The 25911-nt window shown below is 38.1% G+C and overlaps 1 protein-coding gene across 1 annotated transcript in view; it reads left to right on the top strand.

Moving 5' to 3' along the window:
- Positions 1 to 254: 254 nt before the first annotated feature.
- RAD51B (RAD51 paralog B) overlaps positions 255 to 25911 on the top strand; it is a 355720-nt gene continuing 330063 nt past the window's right edge. Inside the window, exons 1-7 of the mRNA XM_079309682.1 lie at positions 255 to 289; positions 3326 to 3419; positions 4182 to 4295; positions 5393 to 5509; positions 10829 to 10965; positions 13415 to 13534; positions 14773 to 14956. Of these exons, the coding sequence (XP_079165808.1) occupies positions 258 to 289; positions 3326 to 3419; positions 4182 to 4295; positions 5393 to 5509; positions 10829 to 10965; positions 13415 to 13534; positions 14773 to 14956 (798 nt within the window). The 5' untranslated portion in view covers positions 255 to 257. The remainder of the gene's footprint in view (positions 290 to 3325; positions 3420 to 4181; positions 4296 to 5392; positions 5510 to 10828; positions 10966 to 13414; positions 13535 to 14772; positions 14957 to 25911) is intronic.

The following is a 25911-nucleotide window of genomic DNA, read 5'->3' as shown; positions in this document are numbered from 1 at the left end:
AGAAGCAGACTGGGGAACAGTCACGACACCTCTGTGAAATAAGATTCAAAGAACTTGCAGGAGAGGCACCTGGCTATACAGATTTTGCTCACAGATTTTCTAAAATATTTGACTGGTAAGATTTTCTTCCCTTGCTTAATGTCCCAAAACAGTTCTCTGGTTTAATACAGGTATTTTGTTTGTGTAGAAATTGGGAAGGAAGCCTTTGGGCCTGGAGGTGAAGGGAAATGCATTTGTAGGAGGAAAGAAAAGTCATCATGGCAATGCTCCCCTTCCCTCTGGTGGGAAGGTAGGGCTTCTGCTACCCCTGTACTGAGGAGGAGACAGTAGTTCATGACACGTTATACTATGATCATGTCCTCCTTTTTAAACTGAAACTAAATTGCAGCAACAGACTTCTTTTCCCTTTCCCTAGACAGCTTTTCTCAAATGTGATTCACATTTTTCAAGTCAACTTTTAAAGGCTGACTACACTAGGAGGAGCTCTTCCTCCATGCCATCTCTCCCAGTTCTCTACCTTTTCACTACAGCTCTGAGCTGTTTTTCTATGGGCTGCTTATACCCTGCCCAGCTTTTAAAATCTTCTGGACTTTTTGAGCATGCAAGTGCCCCTCAAGGTATGAAAGAAACATTAATTCTCCAACCCTTTTTGACACTATAGTTGTTGGGCATTTTATGATAGCTTGCTGCTTCTGCTCTTCTCTCATTTGGAAGAGTGGTTGAAGTGTTCTGTAGGTGCAGCCTTGCTGTGGCATTTGTTTTTCAGAACAGACAAAAACATGCAGTTCCCAATGCACAGTTTCTCAGTTAGATGTCTAATGTAGTTTAGCCCATTTTTTCTTCAGTTTGGTTACTGTAAGGATTATGCAGATAACTTATACACAGTACTAAGTCCAATACTTTCCAGTATAACCTAGGGTGAGTTGGAAAACTCACCCCATAGACATTCATGTCAGTCATGTTTGATGACTGCTTCTCGCTGTTACATCCAGAAATTTCCTATATCAGGAATAGTAGCAAGACTAGGGAAAGGATTCTTCTCCTGTATTCAATAATGGTGAAACCACATCCTGAGTACTGGGTCCAGTTCTGAATTCTCAATTCAGGAGTACATTGAGGTACTAGAGGGTGTCCAGAGAAGACAACAAAGCTCGTGAAGGTTCTTGAGTTCAATGAGGAGCAGCTCTCATGAAGAGAGGCTGTGGGGTGTGGCCTCCTGTCCAACAGGACAGGAGGACATCTGTGGGAAGATAGCTTGTAAGGATAGTGCAGAAGGCAATTTTCCTTAATGAATTACAGCTACACTGATTGCCAAGAAGTGGAGACAGCCTTGCCTGCCCAGTGAGGATGAGGGTTATAAAAGAGTGAGGCAGCTGGGCCAGAGAGAGTTGCAGATGAAGCTCAGAGCTTGCTGTAGTTTGGGATGGAGGCTGCTGGCTGTGCTGTGAGGAGGAAGGACATGCAGTTGTGCAAGGGACAGACAGGGTTAGGTGGCCAGGTAAGGGACAGATTTGGGTTTAGCCAGTCATGCAGAAGGAAACTTGCAGAGAGGGGAGGATTCAGTGCTGTGTGGAGCTGCCTGTGAGGAAAGGAGTCAGAGTGGCCTGAGAGAAGGTGTGAGAAGTTGTTAATAAAGGGACTGGTGATGGTGCAATTACTACAGACATAAACTGTGTGAGGGAAGGTTTAGGTTGGATGTTAAGAGGAACTTCTTTGCAGAAAGATTGAGCATTGCAGTGGGCTATGCAGGGAGGTGGTGCAGTCACTGTCCCTGCAGTCCTTTAAGGAAAGGCTGGATGTGGTACTTAGAGCCAGGGTGTGACAAGGTCGTGCTCTGTCATAGGTTTGGCCTCAATGACCCCAGAGCTCTTTTCCAGTCTAATTGATTCTGTGATTCACATTATGGGGTATTTATCTCTCAGCTGGCAGCAAACTAGGTGTGTGTGAGGCCTAAATATGAAAAAGACATAATTCCAATACTCTTTACTGAGAAGCGAACGCATGCATAGCATTCTCCGTGCTAGAGACTTTTGGGTTTTGAAGACGCTTTTGTGCAGAAGATGAAAGGAATCTCTACTTTACAGCACAAGAGCGCCGTTCATGGCTCCCGCCTCCGGGGAGACGCTCACGGGCGGGAGGAACACTAAACACCCCTGCACCCCGCGCCCTCAGTCTCCTGACTGAGCGGGGGCAGGCGGACACCACCCCGAGCAGCACCGCCGCCATCACAGGCGCGCCCTTCCTCGAACTACAGCTCCCGGCATGCCCCGCACGTTGATTGGCGGCAGCGCAGCCAATCGCGAGCGCCGGTCTTTCCCGACGGCCCCGCCCCCTGGCGCCGGCGGCGGGAGCCTTTTCAAAGTCCGTGTGCGCGGTTCCGCCCGGCCCGGGAGCCCCCGGCCGCAGGGTGAGGCTGCTTGGCGGCGGGACGGGCTTTCCGCTGCCCGCGGTTTTCGCTGCTTGGCGGCGGGACGGGCTTTCCGCTGCCCGCGGTTATCGCTGCTGGCGGCGAGAGGGGACCGGGCATCCACGTGTCGCAGGCTGTTGCGGCGGAGGGAGCCTGAAGCTTTGGGGCTCCTTCCTGTTTAAGGGGATTTTTGTAGCGAGAGCAATAAAGTTTCCAGCTTGTGAAGGAAGAAGTGGAGGTCTGTGCGTCTGTAAAGTTGTAGCAGTTTTGTGTTATGGCAAGCGCTTGCGATATTTACACTTGCTGCGTTACACAAACATTTGTTTTGCCTAAATATCTATTATGCATTAATACTAGGAATGTTGCCTAAATAACACGTGTGAAACAGTGGCATGGTCCTGCACACCTGCGTGTGTGCTTTGGGCTGTGCTGGGCTGGACAGCATCCCGTGTGTTTTGGGCATTCAGTGTCAATGGGTCACCAAAACTGAGTGTTGTATTCTAACAGTGTATGTTAGAATGCTTACTGTGATTGCTCTATAATTCATGTTCAGGCATCCAAAGATAATTGTCTTGCCGATGCAGTATAGCATGTGGAGTTCTTGTTCAGCTCATGGCTGTGTAATTTCTAACTTTCTTTTTTTTTTTTTTTACAAGACAGAAACATCTGTCCTGTAGACGTTGCTGACACTTGTGTTCTTACTGGTATGTTCTCATACATGGTCAAATATCAGATGTAATTAACAAAACTGTGTCCAGACTGGTTATATAATTTAATGTGGTACAGACCTGTATGGAAAATCTTTATCATATCACATTACATTATGTATATGTACATCCCTCCCTGTTTTTTAGCAAGAAGCTAGTGGAAATCATATTAAAAGCATCTTTCAAACATTTTTTTTCTTCTTCCCTGTAGATTGGGAAGCATGGCTGCTAAGAAACTAAGAAGAGCACAGTTATCTCAGGAAATGTGTGAAAGACTGAGTCGCTATCAGATCACTACCTGTCAGGTGAAAGTTGTTTTGTTTGTAGGGGGTGATTTGGTTTCTTTTTTGGGATGTGGGTTTGTTTATTTGTGGTGTTTGTTTTGTTCTTGTGTGTGTGACTGAGTTGTTTTAATGCATGTCAAGTTCACTTTTTGGCAGTTTAATTAAGTAGGGAGTTTTACTTTATAGAAAATAGGGAGCATTTCAGACTCTATTTGGTCTGCTGACTTTTAAAAATAGAACTTTAAAATGACAGATGCCTAACTAAAACATTTAAACTTTTATGTACTTCCTGTCCCTGAGGAGGTAGGAAAGGGACGGAGGCAGCTCTGTGGAGAAGGACCTGGGGGTGCTGGTGGGCAACAAACTGTCCCTGAGCCAGCAGTGTGTCCTTGTGGGCAAGAAGGACAATGGGATCCTGGGATGCATTAGGAAGAGCATGGCCAGCAGGTCAAGGGAGGTGATCCTGCCCCTCTGCTGAGCCCTTGTGAGGCCACATCTGGAGTGCTGTGTCCAGTTCTGTGCTCCTCAGTACAAGAGACAGAACAGGTCCAGCAAAGGGGTACGAAGATGGGATTAAAACATCTCTTATGAGGAAAGGCTGAGGGAGCTGGGCCTGGTCAGCCTTCAGAGGAGGTGACTGAAAGGGGATGTCATCAGTGTGCAAAAGTGTCTGAAGGAAGAGTTGCTAAACCTGTGGAATAGTTACTAATTTTGGACAGATTGTGTCAGTTTAGTCCCTGGATTTCTAGGTTGAGCTCTCTGAATTGCTCTGTCATCTTTCAGGATTTCTTATGTCTTTCCCTCTTGGAGCTAATGAAAGTGACAGGACAGAGCTACTATGAAGTGCAGAAGCTTCTTTGTAAAGTCAGCAGAGCTTGTGCTCCCAAAATGCAGACAGTAAGTATGCTTGTGTTGATACTGTTTTTGATACAATATCTGGGGAAAAGCTGAACATTGTTGCTTATCTTTTTAGCTGGGAGGCTTGTGATATCTGTTTTACTGCACAATGGCATAATGTTTTTATTTTTGAATGGAGGTCTCTGATGCACTTTAGGTTGATGCAGTTATATTTATTAGGTGTTATAGCCCCATGAGATTGTTCAGGCTTGCAGCATCAGTAGGGAAATAAGAGAAACTCTGCCAATCCAGCATGTGCAAATTGCTTCTAGTTTATATCCTGCAGCTAAGAAAATAATTTTGTTTACTACAAGCAAATAATAAGAATTTCAGTATAAACTTCTTTTAGATATAAAAGTGGTGCCAAGCTTTGAAGTGATCCTGAAAATAATTTCTTGAGGACTTTTTCAACCCATGTAAATGAATTGTAGTGTGCCTTAGGCTACAGTAGTCTAACTGGGGAGTGTGCAGGAGGGAAATTGCAGGTGCTGCAATGCAGTGGTGGCATTTTTTTTTAATTCATATGGAAAGGTGTCTTTTAGAACAGGGAGGATACAGACAGTTCTGACCTCAGTCAATACAATCCCCTTTTTCTTCCTTACAAAAATAATTCATGTCCAAGCTTATATCGTGTAATTGGCATAGTAATTATAGCAGTAATTCTGTGAAACTTTACATTCACTAATATGCTGCAGTTAAATTAGTAATAGAAAAAATAGTATGGCTTTTACTGAATGTATTCGAAACTAGCAAATTGGTAATGAACATTGATCAGGGAGTTTCACAGGTTGAAAACAAACCATGTTGAATAGGAGCAGAGACAACTTTTGTCACATCATGATTAAGGGCTTATTTAATATTGTGGTGATAGAGAGAAAAAGACTTAAATTTACTCAGTGAGCTCTAAATGGAGTTAAATACAAGGAAGGGTGATGACCTAAAGCCAGACTGAATATAGCTGAATATAACAATACTTTGCTCATTGTTGAGTGTTGAGTCATACCAGGTTGTTGAAAGCAAATACAACTTTATTTCCATTTGAAAAAACATTTTCTGATTTGCTTGTTTTGCTTTGGTATTTTTCCTTTCTTTTCTAGGCATATGAAATGAAATTAAGAAAGTCTGCAAATCCTTCTTCAGCCTTTTTATCCACCACGCTTCATAGTTTGGATAGAGTCCTGCATGGTGGTGTGCCTTGTGGATCCCTCACAGAGGTAACTTGTTTAATGTGTTTAACTTCAGTTGAGCATTCTACCTAAAAATCAAAAGTCACAGATAAGTTGAACTGTCTTGTGTCAAGTGCTTCAAAGCCAAAAATTTTTGGATGAGAACAGTCCTTGCCAAGTGCTTTTCTTTGTCTGTGGCAAATTGTCAGAGTAGAGAAATAAAAATGAGAAGTTATGAAAATCTTACTATGAAGAAAATACATTTTTTGCACCCTATAATCAAACTGGATTAATTTTGAATTCTGATTTCACTTCATTCTGTAAATGAAGTGACTTATGAAATCTAACAGTGATTTAAAACATACTAGAGTTCAAGCAACACATAGTTGAGACTAAACAGTTTCTGTTCTAGGATCTCATATAATGAGGGACTATTTGATTTCAAAGATTCTGAGTATTTCTCTTTGTAGACAATGGAATCTATACCATGCATGTTACCATAAAAAAGTGTAAGAATGCATCCATTAATTTAAATTGATCTATCAGAATGAATATTTTCTTCATATCTTGGCCTGGCTTTGCCAATTTACTCTAAGAAATTTAGATCAGAAGAACATAAGGTGAATACTGCAAGTCTTTAAATTCTGGAAGAAACAACTTGCTAAATTCTGCTTCTTTGAAGAAGAGCTGTTCCTATATAGTAGGATCACTGCTGCAGAGGCAGGAGGAAGAAGTAGGATAGAGATGTCTTTTCTATGATAGGATGATTTGTCCTTGAGCTCATGACTGGCTCAGGAGGGTGCCCAAATATTTGGCATATAGATGATGAATTTTTTTTTTTCTGCTAAAAAAAATTGAATGTAATCCTTTTGGGTCCTAAGAGCCACATGGTTGATTTACAAAGCTGCTGATAAGTGTCATTAATATTTCTTTGTTCTTAATCCTAAATGGAGCTGGCATTCAGCAATCAGTGCAGTCTGTCTGGTGTGTTCTTACCTGAAGACCAGGTAGAATGGCTCTAGAGCAGTAATAGAATTCAGGTGTGCTGATTGACATATTCTTGGCATTGCTCCAGAGGGAGATCTGGGGAAAAGCAGTGGTTAACATGCTGGGAGTTTAGCTGATCTTTAAGATTTATGTTGGTTTTCTTTTTACTTTAAATTTTATTTAAAAGTAAGCTCTGCAAGTTCATCTCAGAGTATGGATGTCAAATCCAATTTTCCTGAGATCCTATAAAATAATGCTCTACAAGAACTAAATCTAAGTGTTTAATTTTCCAGAGCTATGTATTTTTGCACTTATTAGCCTGCTTAATTATCACAATACTCAGTTTTAATATTCCCCTCAGTGTTTTCTTGGAATATTTAGCCTTTAAATAGAAAAAACCAAGAGTAACTGTTGATGAGCTGTATTTTAAGAGTAGTCATAGTCCTTATATATCATTGTATTTAAATTTAGTTGGAGGGGAATGAATATATGCAAAGATAAGCCAAACTTTTGTCTGAATGTAAATGAAAAGCACAGCACCAGGAAAGGTAATATTGAACTTTTTTTTTTTTTCTGAGAAAAAGCTTTTGAGTGTGAGTATTTTTGTATCCTAATCTATTTTGGTTAAAATGAGAGGACCTGCCTGGTGCAGTTATCTACAGTGGGAGATCTTGACATCTGTACAAGACATGTAGTGGATGAGACCAGAACTGCAAGCATTGTCCTTCCACCTGCTCCTTGAGCTTGGCTGATGATACATAAATAACTATTTAGTCAGAAGTAGTATAGAGATAACAAGGTAGGATCCAGAAATGTGATAATTCAAAAGATTAGATGTATCCAAGAAAAAATAAGATAGTATATTGCTTTTTATTTGCCTTTTAGGTACAAAGTGTGTAAAGCAATTAGGGCACCTATTAAGGGGTTTTCAGCAAATAAAAAGGCAGATAACCATTAATGCAGAAACTGATTTTCTTTTCTTTTAAAGGCTGGTTCTAGGGGTTTTGAAAAGCAATTTTTTGCAAGGATCTTGATATCTGAAGTAGTTTAAAAGGTTGGCAGTACTCTAAATATTCATCAGAATTGCTAGACGAAATTTTAGTAGAAAGTTAACAATTTGCTGCTGGTTTGCTTTGTTTCTGCTGCTTTTATGCTCTAATGCAGCTTGTGCACACTTTCAGGTTTGGGGTTTCTTTTTGGATTTGTGTGATTTTGGGATTTAACAGTCTTAATTTGTTTTTATAGTTCACTGGAGCATAGCTGACAAGCAGATTGTCTTTTTGACTTTTTTTAATTAAGCAGGTACTTTAAGCCTGGGAGAAGTTATCTTCTAAATTATGCTGGGTGCAGCATTTACTTCCTGACTGGTAGGGCTAAATTTTCTTTCTGTTACTTAACCCAGCAATGAGGGTGGCTGGAAACTTGGAATTTGAGTACCTGATCAGAAGCATTAGGGCTTGTGGTGGTATCTTCTCCAGCCAAGTCTTATTGCTTTTTGAGTGCCAGAAGGATTTGATTTGCATTACAGTGTCTCAGACCATTTTTTTTTTCCATGCCACTATTAGGTTTTAAAGTGGAGGCTAAATCATAGCTGAAATTCTGTGGTCAGAGCTTTTGGCCAAGTTTTATGAGGAAAAATTAAAATAGTTCCTTCTTTGAATGTTGAGGAGTTTAATCTTGTGGTAGATGAAGAACTAGCTCCTTGTGATTTCATCCAAACCCTACAGATGTGCCAGAGAAAATAGTATATAACTTATTGAAAAATAATTTATCTCTGCCTAATAAAATATACTTTAAGAAACTGTTGTAGTTTCCACAATTTCTATCTAGGTGTTTTTTTAAGAGGAAATTTAGTGTAAAACCAACCAAACAAATTTTTTGCTGACATTCCATTTAAATTTATTAGAGGAATTTCAAGTAGGATTCTGTTCTAAAACTTGCTGAACCAGTGGTAACTACGGTATAATGTAGTTTTGTAAAATTATTTTGTAAATTTGTAAAATTGGATTATTTAAAAGCCTGGTTTAAGGCCCTGTAAAAGAATGCAGATTAAACATGAAGTATTGTTTTTTTTTTGGGAATAGAAATGCTTTCTTGCTCCATTGATTTACTTCCTTGTACTGCAAGGTTCCCTCATTTTCTCTGGTATGATGCTCATATCTTTGGACACTTTAATAGCATCTCTGCTGAATTAGCTTCTGTGTCAGCCACTGAAATTAATGCTGGTTCCAGTGTACCTCCTGGGCAAGGCTGAAACTACAAATGTTTTTTGAAGTATCCTCACTAGCTGTCCAGACACTTTCATTTAACAAACTGGATTGATGCCCTCCCCTCATTCATTTCAAGTCTTTTTAACAAGAAACAACTGGTGAGATTCATTGGCTATCAGTATAAGGAATGTGTATTGCCTCTGTAGTTTTTGTATATAATTTGGGCTCATATTAAATTGTATCAGATATTGCTGATATGATAGTTTGTAATTTAAGTACACTGGCTGGGGAACAGATAATTGCATAAATGACTGATTCCTGATCTATAATTCATTAAATGCAGTGTGTGCTTTTAAACAAAAATCATTTAATGCTTCTCTTGCATTAAAGCTTCAAGCTGATTGATTGATACAGCTTTCAGGCCTTGTTTAAAGACAAAAGTGACTTAAAGGGATTTTAACTAACTGTTAACTGTAGCTAATGTGATCCTTCATTGTTTCCCTGTAAGTTTTCTGTGCTTCAAGTCATGCTGCTACTGCTTAAACCAAAATCATAGCAATACTGGAAAATCTTGTGGTGAAAGTGTTTCTGCTTGAAACCAAACTATTGTGCATGTAGTTTCAAAAATCAATTTGATTTTGAGTGTCTGTCTATTGCAAAGTTTGTTTTTTAAATTCAAAACAATAGCTCTGTGTTTAGGCCTTTGTTCTGGCAGTATTAGGTGTTTTGAGACTGCATGCTTTTGTTTTACATTTAAACTTCCCTGGAGAGGCTTCTAGCATGAGAATGAACCCATCACCATTTTCACTGCCCATAGTCACTTTGACTTTTTACTGTTTTTTGGCCCTCCTGGTATTTATAGGTCTAATAATCTCCCTTTCCAGAAGCAGTGACAATGTGATATTGTATTTAAAGACCCACTGCAGTAGTAATGAACTTGCAATTATCTGAACACAGAGCCCAGCATTCAGACACAATCTCTAGAAGATTTGCAGTGAATAAAGGATAGCAGACTGCCATTTCTAGTAGAAAAATACTGCTCTCAGAAACTGGTGATCTCAAACAATGTGTTCTCTGGATCCTGGTGATTTTTCTCTTCAAAATCAAACTGGAACATTTTCATATAAGCTGAGCATGCTCTGAATGCTGCTTTACCACAGGGGCTTTCAGTGACAACAGGTGGAAGCTTAGAGCTGTGTTGATTTGGGCTAGGAGAGCAGCAAAAAGGATGTAACAACAATACTCCTTCAGGCAGAAGAGAAGCAAAAAGCCCTTTAATAAAGAAACAAACTACACTTTTATAGACTAGATCATGGAATTGAGGATAGACTTGATTTTATTGGTGCAAGGTAACACCCCTTGTAAACATGCTTTCACCAAAGCATCATGTTTCCCATGTACTCTACTGTGCAGGTGCTAGCTTTGTTATTAATTCTTTCCTCTCATGTTATTCTTTGAGCAGCCTGAGGAAATCCAAGCTGCTTTTCCCTGGCTTTCACCAGTATCCCACAGAACTGGGGAACTGGTCAGGATCATTCAACAGTAATGGTGTTGAAATATGGTAATGGGGAGTTAACACCAGTGCAAAAACATGTAGTGCAGAGTGAAGTCTCTGGGGCAGATAAATCTGTCTTATGTACATATGTGGTTCTTATTGAACATTCAGTCTTTATAGAATATGAGCAATTATCCTTGTGATTTCTAGGAGTGACCTGGTTTAATCAAGGTGATGATGATTTATAGGGAGATGTTTGTCTGTAGGTTCACTAGCTCTGGACTTTCATCTCTAAAGCTATTGATGGCATCTGACATTGATGTGAATCTTTTAATTCTGCTTTGTTTTAGAAGGTAGCACAGGGACAGATGGAGGAGAGCTGGGTGTGTCTAGGGAAGAGGTGAGGGGGAGAGTAGGGGACCTCAAATTTGAAGGGTGATATTGATGTCAAAGAAATAAAGTATAAGCATAATGCTCTGTCTCCAGGGGATGAATTTGTCTGCAAGGTACAGGTCCAAGAGTACCTGCAAATTGGTCTTTGTGGGCTGTGATATGTTTTTTCATGGCTGTTGTCTCCTTTGATAACTGAAAGAGCAGAATTGAGGGAACACTGGGACTTGGTTGAAAGTAGAATTATGGTGAAATGAATATGTTCTTCATCTTTTTTTCTTCCAGATAACTAGCCCACCAGGTTGTGGCAAAACTCAATTTTGTATTATGTTGAGTGTTCTGGCTACGCTGCCTGTAAGCATGGGAGGACTAGATGCAGCTGTTATATATATTGACACAGAGTCTGCATTCAGTGCTGAAAGGTGAGATGCAAAATTCTAAAATGCACACAACTTCTTAGCACCTTTTGTCTTGAACCCTCAATTATTTTCTGAGCAATAATTGTGCTTTTTAAATACTGGTGGTAATGAAACATTACTCTGGTACATGCAGTTATTCCATAGACAGTGAAATTAATTAAATAAAATGGTTTGCTCTCCTTCCTAATTTGTATGAGGTTGCAGATTCTAGTTCTGGTATAACAAGGTGGATGGCATGATCTTTAATTTTCAAATGGTCTTATCAGCCCTGTAGCTGAAATCTTGCTTTGCAGTTTGGTTTGTGATGTTAACAGGATGTTACTTGCAGGGTGCAAAGGCCCAGCACTTTGCCTACAAAGGCAATGAAAGCTTTCTAGTGAAGAGTGGAACTGATGTTGCTGGTTTTCCTTCAGATTTCCATGCTATTTCTGTTGAACAGGGCCTCATGCTTTCCTGCATTTGATTCACTTGTGCAGTAACCTTGCATCTCCTGTATCCTAAACAGTTATGTATTACCTTACTTCTGCAACATCTCTGGTTCTAATATTTCCTGCTTGGCCCATGCAACCCAAATGGCTTGGCTCTGCACTGCAGTGTGTTCAAGTGCTGAGTGGACAGGAGACATCCTATGCTGGATTGCTTGAGAGTTAAACATGTTGGTTGCTGCTCTTCCCATGTCCATAATCTGATTAACTGTTGAAATAATCCTGCAGTGTTTCATTAAATGTAGCTCTAGTTTGTTTCCTTAGTTACCAACTTTGCTCAACTTTGTGGCTTTGATGTTTTTGAGATTACTGTTCCTTTGTCACTGTTTGAAAGAGCAAGTTGAAAAGTTATCAAGGATCTGGGGAAGGACAAGAAAAGTAGTACAGTAGTCTCTGTGTAGAAGAATGGCCAGAAGGAGGTTCACTGAAATAATTTATATATTTCAGATGATTTTGTAGCCATAGCCATGGCATGAATCTGGAGTATCCAAGTAAATGTATTTCCATTGATTATTCAAGTTATCATAGGTGAGATTTCTAACCCTACTTTTGTCACAAGTTTGAAGTATAGTATATCAAAGAAAAAAGCTTCAAACAGTGGCTCTGCAAAGTATAGTACTTCTTCCTTATTCACCACTTAAGTTTTAATTTAGGTCCCTGAAATATAAATAGTAATAAAAGGTAGGACCTAAAGAGTGAGTTAAGACTTCTCACTTAGAAATGAGTGCTAAAGAAAGGGAAAGCAGATGTAGATGAAACTGAAACTGCTGAAAATAGAACAGGCTGTAGAAAGGAACCGTGGCAAAAATATTAAGGATAAGAATATTTATGTATTAAATAATATTTAGTATTGCTCAGCTGCAAATGATAAACTGTTTCAGCAGACTGACTATATCTTATACTTTGTGTTGCATCCTCTATAGAGCTGAACCATCAGGGTCAGAGAGATGCATCTCCTGTTTTCCCAAGGTGGCTGGGAGCTGGAGCACTTGCTCTATGTGGAGAGAAGGCATTGGGGCAATCTAACAGTAGCCATCTCTTGCCAGTGGGGAGGCCCAAAGGAGATGGCACAGGAGTGTGTGCTGGGAGGCAGCAGGCTGCATTGAGCTTCGTTTCTGGGCTGATATTTGGAGAAGCTTTACAATTCCTAACTGCCTTTGTGTGAAAAAGCCTTGCCCAGAGAGGTGCTGCCTCTATCCTTGAAGGCTTCTGAAATAAAGACTCTAATAACTTGTTCCAACTTCATAGCTGGCACCACTTTGAACAGGATGCTGCCTCAAAATCTCCTGAGTTCTTTCTAAACTGACTTTTAAATTTGTTTTTCCTGAAGTTGCTTTAACTTTGTGTTTTAATCAAAGGAGCCTAAATTTAAAGAGATAAGGAGTAAATTGTGCCCACGAGTATAATCCACTAGATGCCACTCTTCTCAAGCCATAGGTGGTGGTGGGATATGCCTGCTTAAAATATAAAATAAGTACTTTTTATTACTAAAATTTAATATCTTTATTGTGGAAAATTGTCTAATGGATCTTGTTTCTTAGCATCTTGTTAAATTTGTGGTGACAAAACCCATTCTATGATTTCACTGCAAGGTAAAGATGTAAAGGATGATGGTTAGAGCTGGAGAGTAGTTTTTTTTAAATGAAATTAATATTTAGGTAAAATAATTAGGCTAGGAAGTTGCTTGGTCATTGAGTGGCATTCTTGGTATAAAACTTGTGAAACTTTCCCTTTAGAGGAAATGTGTCCTTTCTTTACATAGAGACATGTCTTCCCTATAATATCACTGACTTTTACTGTTTCACTCTGACTGATAAAGTATGTTTTTCCTTTTAAAAGATTTCAAGTCTTAGGTGATATCTACTTATGGTTCATAGCTTTGCTGTCTTTGCTTTCTGAATACTTGATGCCTTATCTTGTATTTGTCTTTTTGCAGTATTATGCCTTTTTTTTGGTATTTTTTATAGGTTGATTGAGATAGCAGCAAACAGATTCCCTAGTTATTTTGACTCAGATGAAAAGCTGCTCTGCATGACCCGTAGCATCCACCTGTACAGAGAGCTGACCTGTTGCAGTGTACTGAAGAGGTATTCTTTTCCAGAATTTAAGAAAAGACAATTTTGTTTAGATTATCTATTACAATATTTTTTTGTATCAAAGTTTTATGTACAGTAACTAACTTGAAACCTTTTTTCATGTGGATACCAGCATAGTCTCCAACAAGGTAACACTGCTATAGAAAGACTGAAATTGCTCTTTTCATTTCATAGCATGGGACTAATCTACTTGATGCTTTTTAATTTCTGATAGACAATTTTGATGTGATCTAATCCTTGTAAGCCTTTAAAGGGGAACGTTTGAGACAGATTCTCTTGAATTGCAGAAAAAAAGACCACAGTATAAGAGTTACATTTTCCATGAAATGAAGTTTGTTCTTCCAAAGCAGTTTACTTCCAGGAAGATGGGTATTCCTCCAGCAGTGGGAGGGAGGAGTTGTTTAGCAGTCACCAGCCTGAGTGCAGTGTTGTGTTGTCATGGTGTCATCTTATTAATTTGTGAACATGTGTTGTAATGAAAATTGAGTTATATTTTAGCATCATTTTGTGTGTTATGTTAGTGGGAGAGTTATTATCAGAACAGTTTTTTCTTCTAGTAGCAGCTTTATCAGAGAACAGCTAGTAGTGTATTAATGAAACATTGAATAGCTTGAGCTGGGAGAGAGCTTAAACATCCAGTTCCAAACCTCCCATCATAGCAGGGGTAGCACTCACTTGGTCAGGTTCTTCAGGGCCCCATTGAACTTGTAATTTAACTTTTATGGAATGGGGCATCCACAACTTCTCTGAGCACCTGTGCCACTGCATCATTAGCCACTGGGTAAAGTATTTCTTCCTGATTTCTAATCTAAATCTCTTATTTTAGTTTAAAGCTGTTTCCCATTGTCCCATCACTATCTGGCTATATAAAAAGTCACTCTCCCTCTTAGTTATAAATCCCCTTGAAGTGCTGGAAAACCACAGTGAGGCACAGTATCAATACCCACTTCACTTGCTGCCTGCCATCCACGGGTTGCACAGTGTATTGTTACTAGCTAGAGGTCTTTCAGAACTCTCTTGTGGAAAGATCCTGCCTTGGGCCCACTGAGCCTCAGATTCCTTTCCACATCTCTTTAATACATGCAGATGTTGATGGAGGTGGTGTATGAGGAGAGAAAATTGGGACTGATTTTAAACTTATTAAAAGAATCTGTATTTTAAAAATTTCAGTGTTATAAAATGGTTCTATTGTGTAAATAATGCTATCAGTGACTTTATTTTTTTTTTAGAATTATGTCTTTGGAAGAAGAAATTATTTCGAAGAAAGTTAAACTTATAATAATTGACTCTGTTGCTTCAGTTGTCAGAAAGGAGTTTGATACAAAACTCCAGGGCAATCTGGCAGAGAGAAGTAACTTTTTGAATAGAGGAGCATCAGTGTTGAAGTATTTGGCAGAGGAATTCTCAATACCAGTAAGTTCTTCCTCCTTTTCTAATTCTTTGCCTTACAGTATCAAATAATAGAGAAGAAGAAAAATGGCAGGAAGACAGAAACCAGACAATGATTCTAGCAGGAATTTTTAAGCAGCTACCAGTTAGACTGTAGTTGGGATATAAAAGAACAGTAATGGTTCTTCTTAGTGGTTTTTTTTCTGTGGATTTTTTTCTTTTGTTTGATTTTTACTTTCTTAGAATTTTTTGTTTTATTTGGGACTTTAAATAAGAAATTACTAGAATTTCCAACTGCTTCTCAGTGCATTGTTTTGTTTTTGCTTTGTTTTGTCCTTAAATCCTACACTTTCTTGCCATTAAATATTGCTTATCCTGGTGGTTCCTTTGTACTGCATTGTCACTCTACCTAATGCATACTCTGGGCAGATGATTTTTTTTCTGCCTCTGTTTCTTTAAGTTAATAGAATCTCAAAAAGGCTTATGCTATGGAACAGTGTAAACTCCTTTTGTAGGCTGATAATGTGTGCTAATTCCTGCAGAAGGGAAGCTAATAGCTCTGCGAATCCTAGTCTGTAGACTCTATCCATAAAAGGAAGACATGGACACTGAGTGCAAGGACTGGGTAGACTTGACTGAAAAATGCTTTAGAAGATGCAAACTGTGTATATGTGTTTGTGTGTGTGTTTATTATGTGATCCACAAAGGGTAATTTCAAAAAGTATCATTGAAACTCAACTCTTTAAAATATTTCCTGGTATGGGTAACCTACTCATCACTCCAGAGTAAGAGAAGCTGTGGTAAGAATGTGAGTAGGACTGGTGGGGCCTTTTACACTCTGATGCTCCTGAGGTCATAAACTATCACATCACAAATAGGAACTGTGGAACTGACTGATGGAACTTTAAAGGAATGGATTTTTCCTTCTGCCCCACAGGTAATATATTTTCCCCATTTAGAACCAACATGCTCCATTTAAAGATTAAAAATAGACTTGATATTTGTAATATGACAACAGGTCCGTCACAGTCAATTTTCTTTTCACACTCTGATCTCACAGATTTTAATTTCAGTGTTTTACAATCACTTATGCATTGTGCTCCTTAAACTTTTACCCAACACTTTCATTTACTTTAGAAAGCCAAATGTTTAGCTAAATGTGTATTTACTTCTAGATTGTGTAAGTTTTTTTTTGTCCCAAAATCACCTCATATGGAGAAATTGCTTGACATCTGCAGTGCCTTTTCTGCTGTCTTTCATTAAGTGTGTTTACTTGTACTGTCTTATCTTCCAGCACTAAAGTGTCTCAAAACTGAAGTGCTTCTGTTGGCATAGAGGGAATATTCAAGCTGTTGGTTTTCTTTTTGTTTATAATCAAGTATTCCCATTTGGCCTTGTTCTTACTTCTTTTTATTCTGTTTCCATGTTGATGATTTCTTGTCACCTCCTATGCACTTCAGCTATTGCTGTTCTGATATTTGAAAATATTAGTTTATGGCATGCAAAATAAATTCCAAAATAAGATTCCTGAAGCAAAGTTGTTTAGATGCCAGTTCTCTTTGAATTGGTAAAAACAAATGTAAAGAGTTCAGTCAAAATACATAGTTGACTTGTTGTTGCATTGTGTAGCAACCAGTGTATGGTGACTTTTCCTAAATTGGGGGGATAGATTACTTTCAGGTTATTTTTGTCTATATTGGGACTGTAAAGCTACTGAAATGCAGACTTGGTTTTTATAGCTTGCTGTTAAAAAGTATGTTTAATACCAGTGTTATGGAAACTGTAATTGAATTTTCTTTACAGGTTGTTTAAAATTAGAATAAAAAACTTTACTTGCAAAACTTAGCGAACTGGTTCCACTTTGAAGCTTTCTAGAAAGAGACATCTCTTACAAGTTGCACCACATTGAATCAGTTTCTTTAATGAAGAGTTAATGTTATCAGAAGAAAACATTTTGGAACTGAGTTACCAGAATTTGACTAGCCATATTTAGGCCCGATGTGGTTCAGACTGTTTCTAGTGGTGAGAATTCCATGGAAGGTATGGGTCTTTTTCTGTTAAGCTGCTGATACTTATGTATAACATGTCACTCAAGTTTTAAGCATATTTTGGTATATTTTAAGAGTATTTATACATGCATGTGAACTTGAATACCCTTTGAACTGCTTATAGAAGCATCTTCCTATTTCTACATAATTACACTGAACTCCTGGCCATCTGCTTGCTCCAGTTGTTAGTTTAATGTAGTTCTACTTTAGTCTGGGACTGCTACTTGTGTTGTTCCTCTCCCTTCACATGAGTAGCTTTCATACTTTTTTCCAGGAAGTGTGTGTATTTCTTTAGGAAATACACATTTCTTTAGCAGCATAAAAGTTAAAACAATGTGACAGGTTAGATGACACAGTAGAGGATTTGAACCTGCAGAATTTTATTGAGAATTCACCAGCTTTTTGAAGAAGCTGCATAGTCCTTTGACCAACTCAATAGGATGAAAAGATCCCAGTGTCTTATGCTAATCATACTGTGAACATTATCCACAGAAGCATAAATATTTACAATTATGTATATATTGCACAATTTGCTGACTTTATTCTTCTGTATGAAACAAAGAATCTTTGAGTAGACCTGCCTTTGTTTTGAGCCATGGAAAACAGGAAACAAATTAACTACTAAGTTAGGAAGATTTACTTCCAAAACTAACTTTATTCTAAAAAAAGTGAATTCTTGTTCTCTTCAAGGTATTTTACTTCCCTTGCACCAAAATTCACATTGGTGTTCATGTCCTCATTAAATGGAGAACTGAACATTAGAAAATGGCTTTTGTGCTTACTGTATCAGAGCTTTTGGTTTCAAACATCCTCTTTTTTTGGTGTAAAGAGTAGCACCTAACCTTGTTCAGTGTGTATCATCTGTTTAAGTAACAAATAGTTTGTGACATGAGTGTGGTGAGTCACTGGAACAGGCTGCCCAGGGAAGTTGCAATGCACCATCCCTGGATGTTTTCAAGGCCAGGTTGGATGGGCAACCTTATCTAGCAGAAGTTTCCCTGCCCATGGCAGAGGAGCTGGAATTAGATGGTCTTTAGGGTCCCTTCCAACCTAGACCATTCTATGATGTTAAGGTTTCCTCCCATGTTATACGTAGCAGTACTTTCATGCCCATAACTCAGTCTATAGCTCTGGATTTTTAAATTAAATATTACACTGTAAGCCTTTATTTTTTTCCAACTACCTGCTTAAAAAGTAAATGTCAGAATTTCACATTTATTTTAACAGTGCTATTTGTAAAGTGTGATTTGGCATGGATTTTAATTTTTGTTGTTGTTTACTTGGGAAACCAAGACGGTTAAAGGGAACTTACAGAACAGCGTTCTTTCTTTGCCCTTGCAAAACTTCATAAACTCTTTTTTTACTGACAGACTGTTCCAATTATTCCTACAGAGTGTTTAGCAAAACCAATTTTGATAAAAGAGGGTAAATTCAACTGTTAAGTTTTGTTAGATTGGAGAAGTAGATGGCTTTGTCTTCTCATGTGGTTGTTAAAAATTATCCTCAGAAGGCACATGGCTTTGTTTTAGTTTAAAATGGCTGGTTAAAATGTAATTATAACTATCTTCAGTACTTCTGCCATTTGTATTTTTTTAAATGTCTGGAGAATATATGGAGTTTATGGAGTTTATGGCCTGATACTGTTCCTTTTGGACCATCTATACTGTAAAATGTTTTATACTGCTGAGGAAAAGGAATGTGAAATGGTAGAGCAATGCTTCCTGTTTTCACGTGGTGGTGAAGTATAGTGAAGGATGTAGTTTAAAGTTATATGATACTTCAATTCAGTTTGTTTTACTTTTAAAGTATTCACTTCGTTGCTTTTTCCATTTTACAGTGCAAGTGACTTTGCCAAAAGCTATCATTCTGCACAATTGCACATATGAAATTATGTAGAAGGATCACACCAGGATTAACATGCAGGAGAGGGAATTGAGAGGAATCAGATTTTATTACCAGGTTTATTTTTTAATCTGCTATATGATTATGCACAATATTTGGTATAAAGTAGGCCAGGCGCTTTCTCTGATATCTGCCTTGAGTTTCTGAAAGACTCTTCTAAAGTAAATAGTGTCTATTGTTTTCTAACTCGTTGTTACACTTGCCTGGGTTACCTTCAGCTGATTGATATAATTTTGAAAGTGAGGTGCCCAAAAGTGGGAAATATTCCAGATTAATCTCTAGCAAAGTTTTAAGTATTTAATGCAAATATAATGGAAAAGGATTTCTTCTCATGCCTTGCAGGACATTCTCATGTTTATGTATCTTAACACAGTTTGCTTTCTTTGCAGCAGCCTGATGCTGTTTACTTCCCAGTTGTTAAAATCTTGGATCTATATCTGCTGGTTTTGTTGCTTAGCCAGTTGCGCCTTCTAATGTAATTTTTCCTGGTTTGCCAAGATGATTTTGAATTCTAATCTCCTGGCTTACTTGCAGTCTTCTCCCTGTTTACTTGTTCTTCAAGAAATTATTAATTGTTACAGATTCTTTGTCTAACTATTAGAACCAGACTTCATGCAGACTGTACCATTTAGTCAATGAGAGACCTTTCAACATCTTTGATAACTACTGTCTGTCATTTTACAATAAAATTTGCATAGATTAATCTAGGTTATAGTTCTCTAGTTTTACTAACATACCTATATATGATGTTCTACTGCTAAAATAAAAATAACATTTGTATAAAAATACTGGGTTTTTGTTTGGGTTGGTTCTTGTTTGGTTTTTTCCCTCTGTCCTATCACATTTTATTCTGTATGTGCTGTAAAAAATGACAGTTAATTGTACTGATGGGCTTTTATGCCTTGTCTTGGGAGCTTAGGGTTTGGCAAGATGGACTGTTTTGACTGTATGAAAAAGTGCCTGCACCTTTGGGCCAATAATCTATTTGTGACTCTACAGAGAGGTACTTATGTTTTGGGAATTCAATGCTTTTTGTGTTTTTTCTTGTACTTCTTCCTTGTCCTCTGATTTTATTTAAACTGTAAATTCTCCAGGAATATTTCTGCATTTGCATAATTTATAGCTGGAAGGGGATTATAGTCTTTAGGCAGGATAGCAATGCAAAGAACAGTTGACTAGATGGAAAGTTGTTAGAAAAATCTTATGGGTCTTGAGCTCCTTGTTGAATCTTGAGCTTTTGTATGAGCCCAGTATAGACAAATTGGTGATTTGATTTCAGATTCTCTAGTGCTAGTTTGCTTTTTGGTTAGTTAGCCCCAGGATTTCTGGGAATGAGGACCTGCTCTACAATTGTTATTCCTAAGTAATATTGTACCAGCCCCCCTCAAGGCATAAAGAGATAGGAATAAAACAAAACTAAAACTGGGTGATGCATGTGTCCCTTATAATACAAAGAGATCAAAAGTAAAATTTTACTTTCTTGGAAACTGGGGGTATATAGAAATGATGGTACCACTTCCTTCTTTGTGTCCTCAGGAGTGCTTTGTGAGAAGAGTGCAGTCATGTGGAACTAGGTGTGCTGCTGGGGCTGCTGTTTGATTGAGTTTGGTCTGGTCTGGAAGCCCTATGATGCAGCCTGCCTGCCACTGCTAACTGCAGGACCTGCCTTTTGCAGTCTGCAAAATTTCCTTCTTTCCACATGTAATTAACAGGCAACCAAACTAAACTATTGCAGCTAGATGACTGATGATCTGGTGCTGCCTTGAAAATAGAAGCATCTAGATTTGCAGGGCAAGCTCTTCAATCTGTGCTTTTTCTTCTGCTGTTTGAGGCTCTTGAGCATTAGAAGAGTTTTGTTTTGCTCTGGTTTCCTTACTCTATTTTGTTTGGAGTTAGAATCTATGAGCTATAACAGAAGGGCTCCTGAGAAACTTCATTCTGACTTTTCTACAAGAAGACTCCATCTTCTTTATTGAGAACAAGTATGTTTTATATCATTCTCTGAATCTTCAGCTATACGTGTTTTTTCACTCCAGTTTTGTATTTAAAGTAGAGAACCCATCATTTTAATAGCCTTTTAATTCATTTGGCAGAAATTCAGTATAAAGCAGCCATTTCAAATGCAGATTCCTTTGAGAGTCTCCATAATCATAGCAACCTCATCAAAACAGTCACGCTACCTCTAAAATGCATAGCTATATCTCATTTGAGAATATAGCATTTCTGCTGTAATATAGTATGTAAACAAAATAAGATTTCAAGGTTTTTTTTTATTGAATAGGGCTGAACAGATTTCTGCGAATTTTGGATTAGACAGAAATTAATGACCTTCTGGTCTTTCTTGAGGAGATTACATCTGAATTTTAGTAATGACAGTATCTCTTTCCAACTCAATAGTCCTGACATTTTATACTTCAATTTGGATAAGCTGTACTGCACACCCCTGCATTAAAATGACATTTTTTATCTCTAGATTCCAGTATTTTCCATATACTACTTTTGTATTTATTGTATCTCCTACTTTTGACCTAGGCAAAGAGTGCTTTTCCCTTCAGCAATATCTGAGGTCTTGAGTGGATTCCTGGCAATCTGTGGTATTCTATTTTTCATTATGTTCTGATCAGCAAGATTAATTCTAATGCATGAACTGTTTTTGTTATGCAACTGAAACTTAGATCTTGAGAGAAAAATTGCTTTAGAAGTGTTTATTGCTTAGATGCTTTTTGTAACTTCATAGAGGTCTCCCCTAGGGAGGAAGGGGGCTTGCTAAAGGCTGCAGGCATATCCTGGTGTTCTAGGTACTTTACTTCTCAAGAACATTAATTTAAGCAAAAGGGCTTCAGATATTGGCAGTCTTTGAAATACCAAACTGAAGTTAGCTTCCTGTAAAGCTTATGAACAATACTAGTGAGCTACAGCTGGGTAACTGGAAGGCCAGAGTAGGGTGATATGTCTTTCTCTGTAAGTCTTGAATTTTTGCATCATCTAAGGTTGGCGGGTTTTGGGCTTGTTTAGCTTCCTGTGGGTGCATGGAAGAGCTCTGTCACAGCTCTTTCTGGAACTGTAATGGAAACAGTCACACCTGGGCAGTGAGTGCAAAGTTTGAGAAGCCCTTGGGTACACAACATATGCACAGAACTGGAGTATTGTGTGTTAGAGCAGATGTGTTTTGTTCTGCTTCTGTGATATCCCTAAAATGGAGCTGCTAGAAACAAAAAGAGGCTGCTGAAACAGCAGTGAAGCTTGCTCCTGCTTGTCATGCTTTTAAGGAGCAGATTTACAACAATAAATAATTCCTGTAGAGATGCTGTTTGTGGTTGGCAGCAGCACTCAACTGCTGTGTCTTTCTCAGTTGGCTTAAGGGAGTCACAGAAGAGTCACCATTAGCAATGTGGACATCCACTGACCTGCAGCTGCCATTCTGAAGTTGTCCCTAGGAAAGAAGACACCAGATACAAGCTGCAATCTGAACAAATTATCTGTGCAATTCACAAGTGACTCATGGGTAGTATGTTAATTGAGCCTGCTTACAGAAAGTGTGAGTAATCCAAAATCAGAAGGTGGTAAACAAGTGGCAGAGATTCTTTCTTTCCTACCTGCCTTGTAATTAATTTCACTGTCACATTTGCAACTGGTTTCTGCTTGCTTTATAAGCCTGAACAAGGATGTAAACCAGCTGAAAAAGGAAGCCGGGGAAAAAATGTAGTGGGCAATTGTGCAGCTGAATAGGCACTAATGTAGACTGAAAGAAGGGCAGGAGTGTGTGGTTTCTGGCAGCAGCACAGATTTTTAATGTAAAACTGCATCTTCAATAAAAAGGATAGCATGAGTAAAAATACTAGAGGGATTATTACTTGGAATAAGCAAAGAAAAAGCTTGAAACATTTTTTGAGCTTGGAACTATTCTAGAAAGGCCTGTGTAACATACCATTATTACAATGTTTTGACTAAAGGTGAACCAATGCCTGATTGTGTATAACCTATCCGTACACTGCTTAAGGCTTTTGTACACTATTGGGTCAGTGTCCTGGTTTTAGTCTGCACATTCTGATTTTAAAGAGCATTGCATTATGCTGTATTGGGAGTTGTAATATGTCCATGCATAATGAATTATAGCTGAGGTCAGAAATTATGCTGAACAGTAGATTTTCAAACCCAACATTTCTTCCTGTGCTGAAATTCAGAATATGTATCACAATCCATAAAATAGCTGCAATGGCTCATAACATGCTTTCATTGTTAATAGCTTCATTTCCATCTGTCACTATGCTATGGCTAAACTGTTACCCAAGTTTTTGCAGCTGCTGCTTAAAGAGTCTATATAATGTAATTGTCTCCAGCTCCTATTCTTTATCTGCTAGTAAGAGGAAATTTTGAGAACTTACTAAACTGTTTAAGACTGTAAGTTCAGGTGAAAGATCTTAATTTACTTGGTTAGTGGTACTTTTTTTGTTCTTTTGTTTGGATTACATTGGTTGCAGCAGTTGTTTCAAGTAATAGTGGTTTGTTTTGTCTCATTAGAAGTTCTGTACATAGTTGTTGTAGTCCTGTATCTTGTTCTATTTGTAGAACATTTTGTGCAAATTATAGATGTGGATTTGGTCTGCAAGTAGACTTTGTAGTGAGGTCTGATTTGAAATAGATGGGGCTGTGGGTAGTATGTGTGCAGCTTTTTAACACCCTCTATTAAAAGGTGGATGGAGATGAATTCCTTTGCAGCAAAGACAGCTATTGATGTAGAAAGTAGTGTTTGTGTAGATTGCTGAAGTACTTTGTGCTTGATACTGAACTGTTACTGGAGAATAACAGTTCAGTTTATTGCTAAAGCAAAACAGTTTCATGCTAGTTACTTGGTGATGCAAAGTTCCAGAAGTATTTGTGTGGTCCTCTATGTGTGCATGTACTTTGAAAAAATTACAGTGCTGTCAGATGCCAAGTACCACAATTTATAAATCATAATAGATACATACTTTTTACATTTTTTGATGCCAGGTAAAGTCTGTCTGCAAAAATGTGTAATTTCTTCAATTATAAAGTAATAATACTTGTGTATATTTAAAGGATTTTTTTGTCTTCTAAAATAGCACAGGTTTTACTGATAGGATATAATGCAATATTGGTCATCTTTTTTAAAAAGTGGTAGGAAAAAAGTAGCATTGTGCATATATGACTGTCCCACCTGCATTTGCTCCAGTCATTCACCTCTGACTGGCTCTTGTGTAGTCGAAGATGATGGCTGTTGAAATCCAACCCAAGTTAAGTGTCCATTAATTCCCGAAGCCTTAAAGTTATTTTCCTGACAAGGGCCACTTATTACCAGCCATTAAGTGATAGTAGACTGGTCTGTTACTAGGATTGTATTTCAGTGGCCTTTGTGTTTTGTTTGGTTTATTTCTGGTTTTGGAGTGTTCATCAGTAGGATTAGTTTGAAATCATGTCTTCTTTTTGGTTATTTTAATGCTCATTTGCTTTGAGCTCTATTTGCAGTTGGCTTTGCAATCCTTCCTTCTGAAAAAATAATAGTTATGTGCTTCTCCTCTCAAGGCTGAACAATCTGTGCAGAAGCCTGCACTCTTTTCTTAGTCCCTGCAGCTGAATCTTTAGATGGCAGAGGTGAGGTCTGCATACTGGTGGTTGTCATGGATTATTGGTACAATGACTTAGCTGCTGCCTTTTTTTCACAGAGCCCTCCAAACAAAAGGAGAGGAGATCTGTGATTAGCTGGGAAATGAGTCTGTATAGCAATCACACTGCTTAATTTCCTGGTACTGGAGTGCAGTAAACTACTGCAACTCTGTGCATTTCACCAACTTGTTTGGAATCCTGGCATCTTGTTTGGAAGGCAGCCTGGGTGGTAGATGCTGCTTAAAAATATGAACCTAGCCCTGCTACACTTGTAGAGCCTTCTGGAGTTTGGAGCAGAAAACCTGACAATTTGTAGCCAGGCCCAAAGCCTATTCATGTCATGCTAACACTGCAACTGATTATATTAAACCTAGCTATTATTTATGTAAGTTTGCATTTTTGTAACTGATGTTCCTCAAATACTGATCATGTCCAAAGAAATGCTGGTAATTAAGAATGATCAGTCACTTTACCCCAGTTCATCTGAAGGATAGACAACATTGTCTCTTGTGGCAAAGCAAACTGCCTTCTTTCTAGCAGCTCAATAACTGACATTGAAGATTGTTGCTTAAGGAATGATATAAGTAATTTTTTTTAAGCAAAACAATTTATATTTGATCCATAAATTTTGCTAAATGTGAAGAGAAATTCAACGAAATGAAACAAAATTTCTGTGGTATCAGACAAAGATGGCTGGTTCATGATGCTTTTATCAGTGATAAGTCTCATAGGTTGTATTCCTGAAATCTAAAAAATACACACAAACTTAATTACTGTTATGTGCTCCTGTTAGAAACTATAGATGGAATTCTAGTGTTAAAATCTTATTTATCAGTGCTAGAGATTTTCAGTAATCCATGTACTAACACAGTCTGTGACCTCAGAATATTTCTACTACTCCAGCTTTTTTTCTCAGTTTCAATAAATCTGCTTCACAATTCAGTGTTCTAACTGATGAGGTAAAGCAAAGAAATAACAGGAAGTGTGTGAAAGTTTGGTTTTTTTTTAATTAGCTCAGTTGATGCACTCAGGAAAAGGGAGAGCTCACTAGATGTCTGAAGAGGAGCTTGGGGAAACCTGCCTGTCAGTTGGTCTAGTAAAGAAGATTTCTGCCTGTAAACATTCCTTTGTCTAGTTTAGACTCTGGAATTACTGATGAGCAGAGACATTAAGCTTTCCTACTTTTGCTGTGACATTTAATCTGGAGATTCCATTTGTTTAAATTGCAGGGTTTTAATATACTGTAAGAAACCAAATGCTTGTGATCATTTGTATCCCTTTGAATGTGAGTGATCTAGCAAACTACTGATATGCTTAATAATTTGGTATTAATAAATTTCTTTTTGGATCCACTCTCCTAGAGTAGGCATGTGAAAGTTCTATCAGAAAAAGACAGCAGAGTTT

Source organism: Erithacus rubecula (assembly GCF_903797595.1).
Source record: "Erithacus rubecula genome assembly, chromosome: 6".
NCBI classification, from domain to species: Eukaryota; Metazoa; Chordata; class Aves; order Passeriformes; family Muscicapidae; genus Erithacus; species Erithacus rubecula.
The sequence above is the reverse complement of the archived record's forward strand: the minus strand, read 5'-3'. Positions and strand labels throughout refer to the sequence as shown.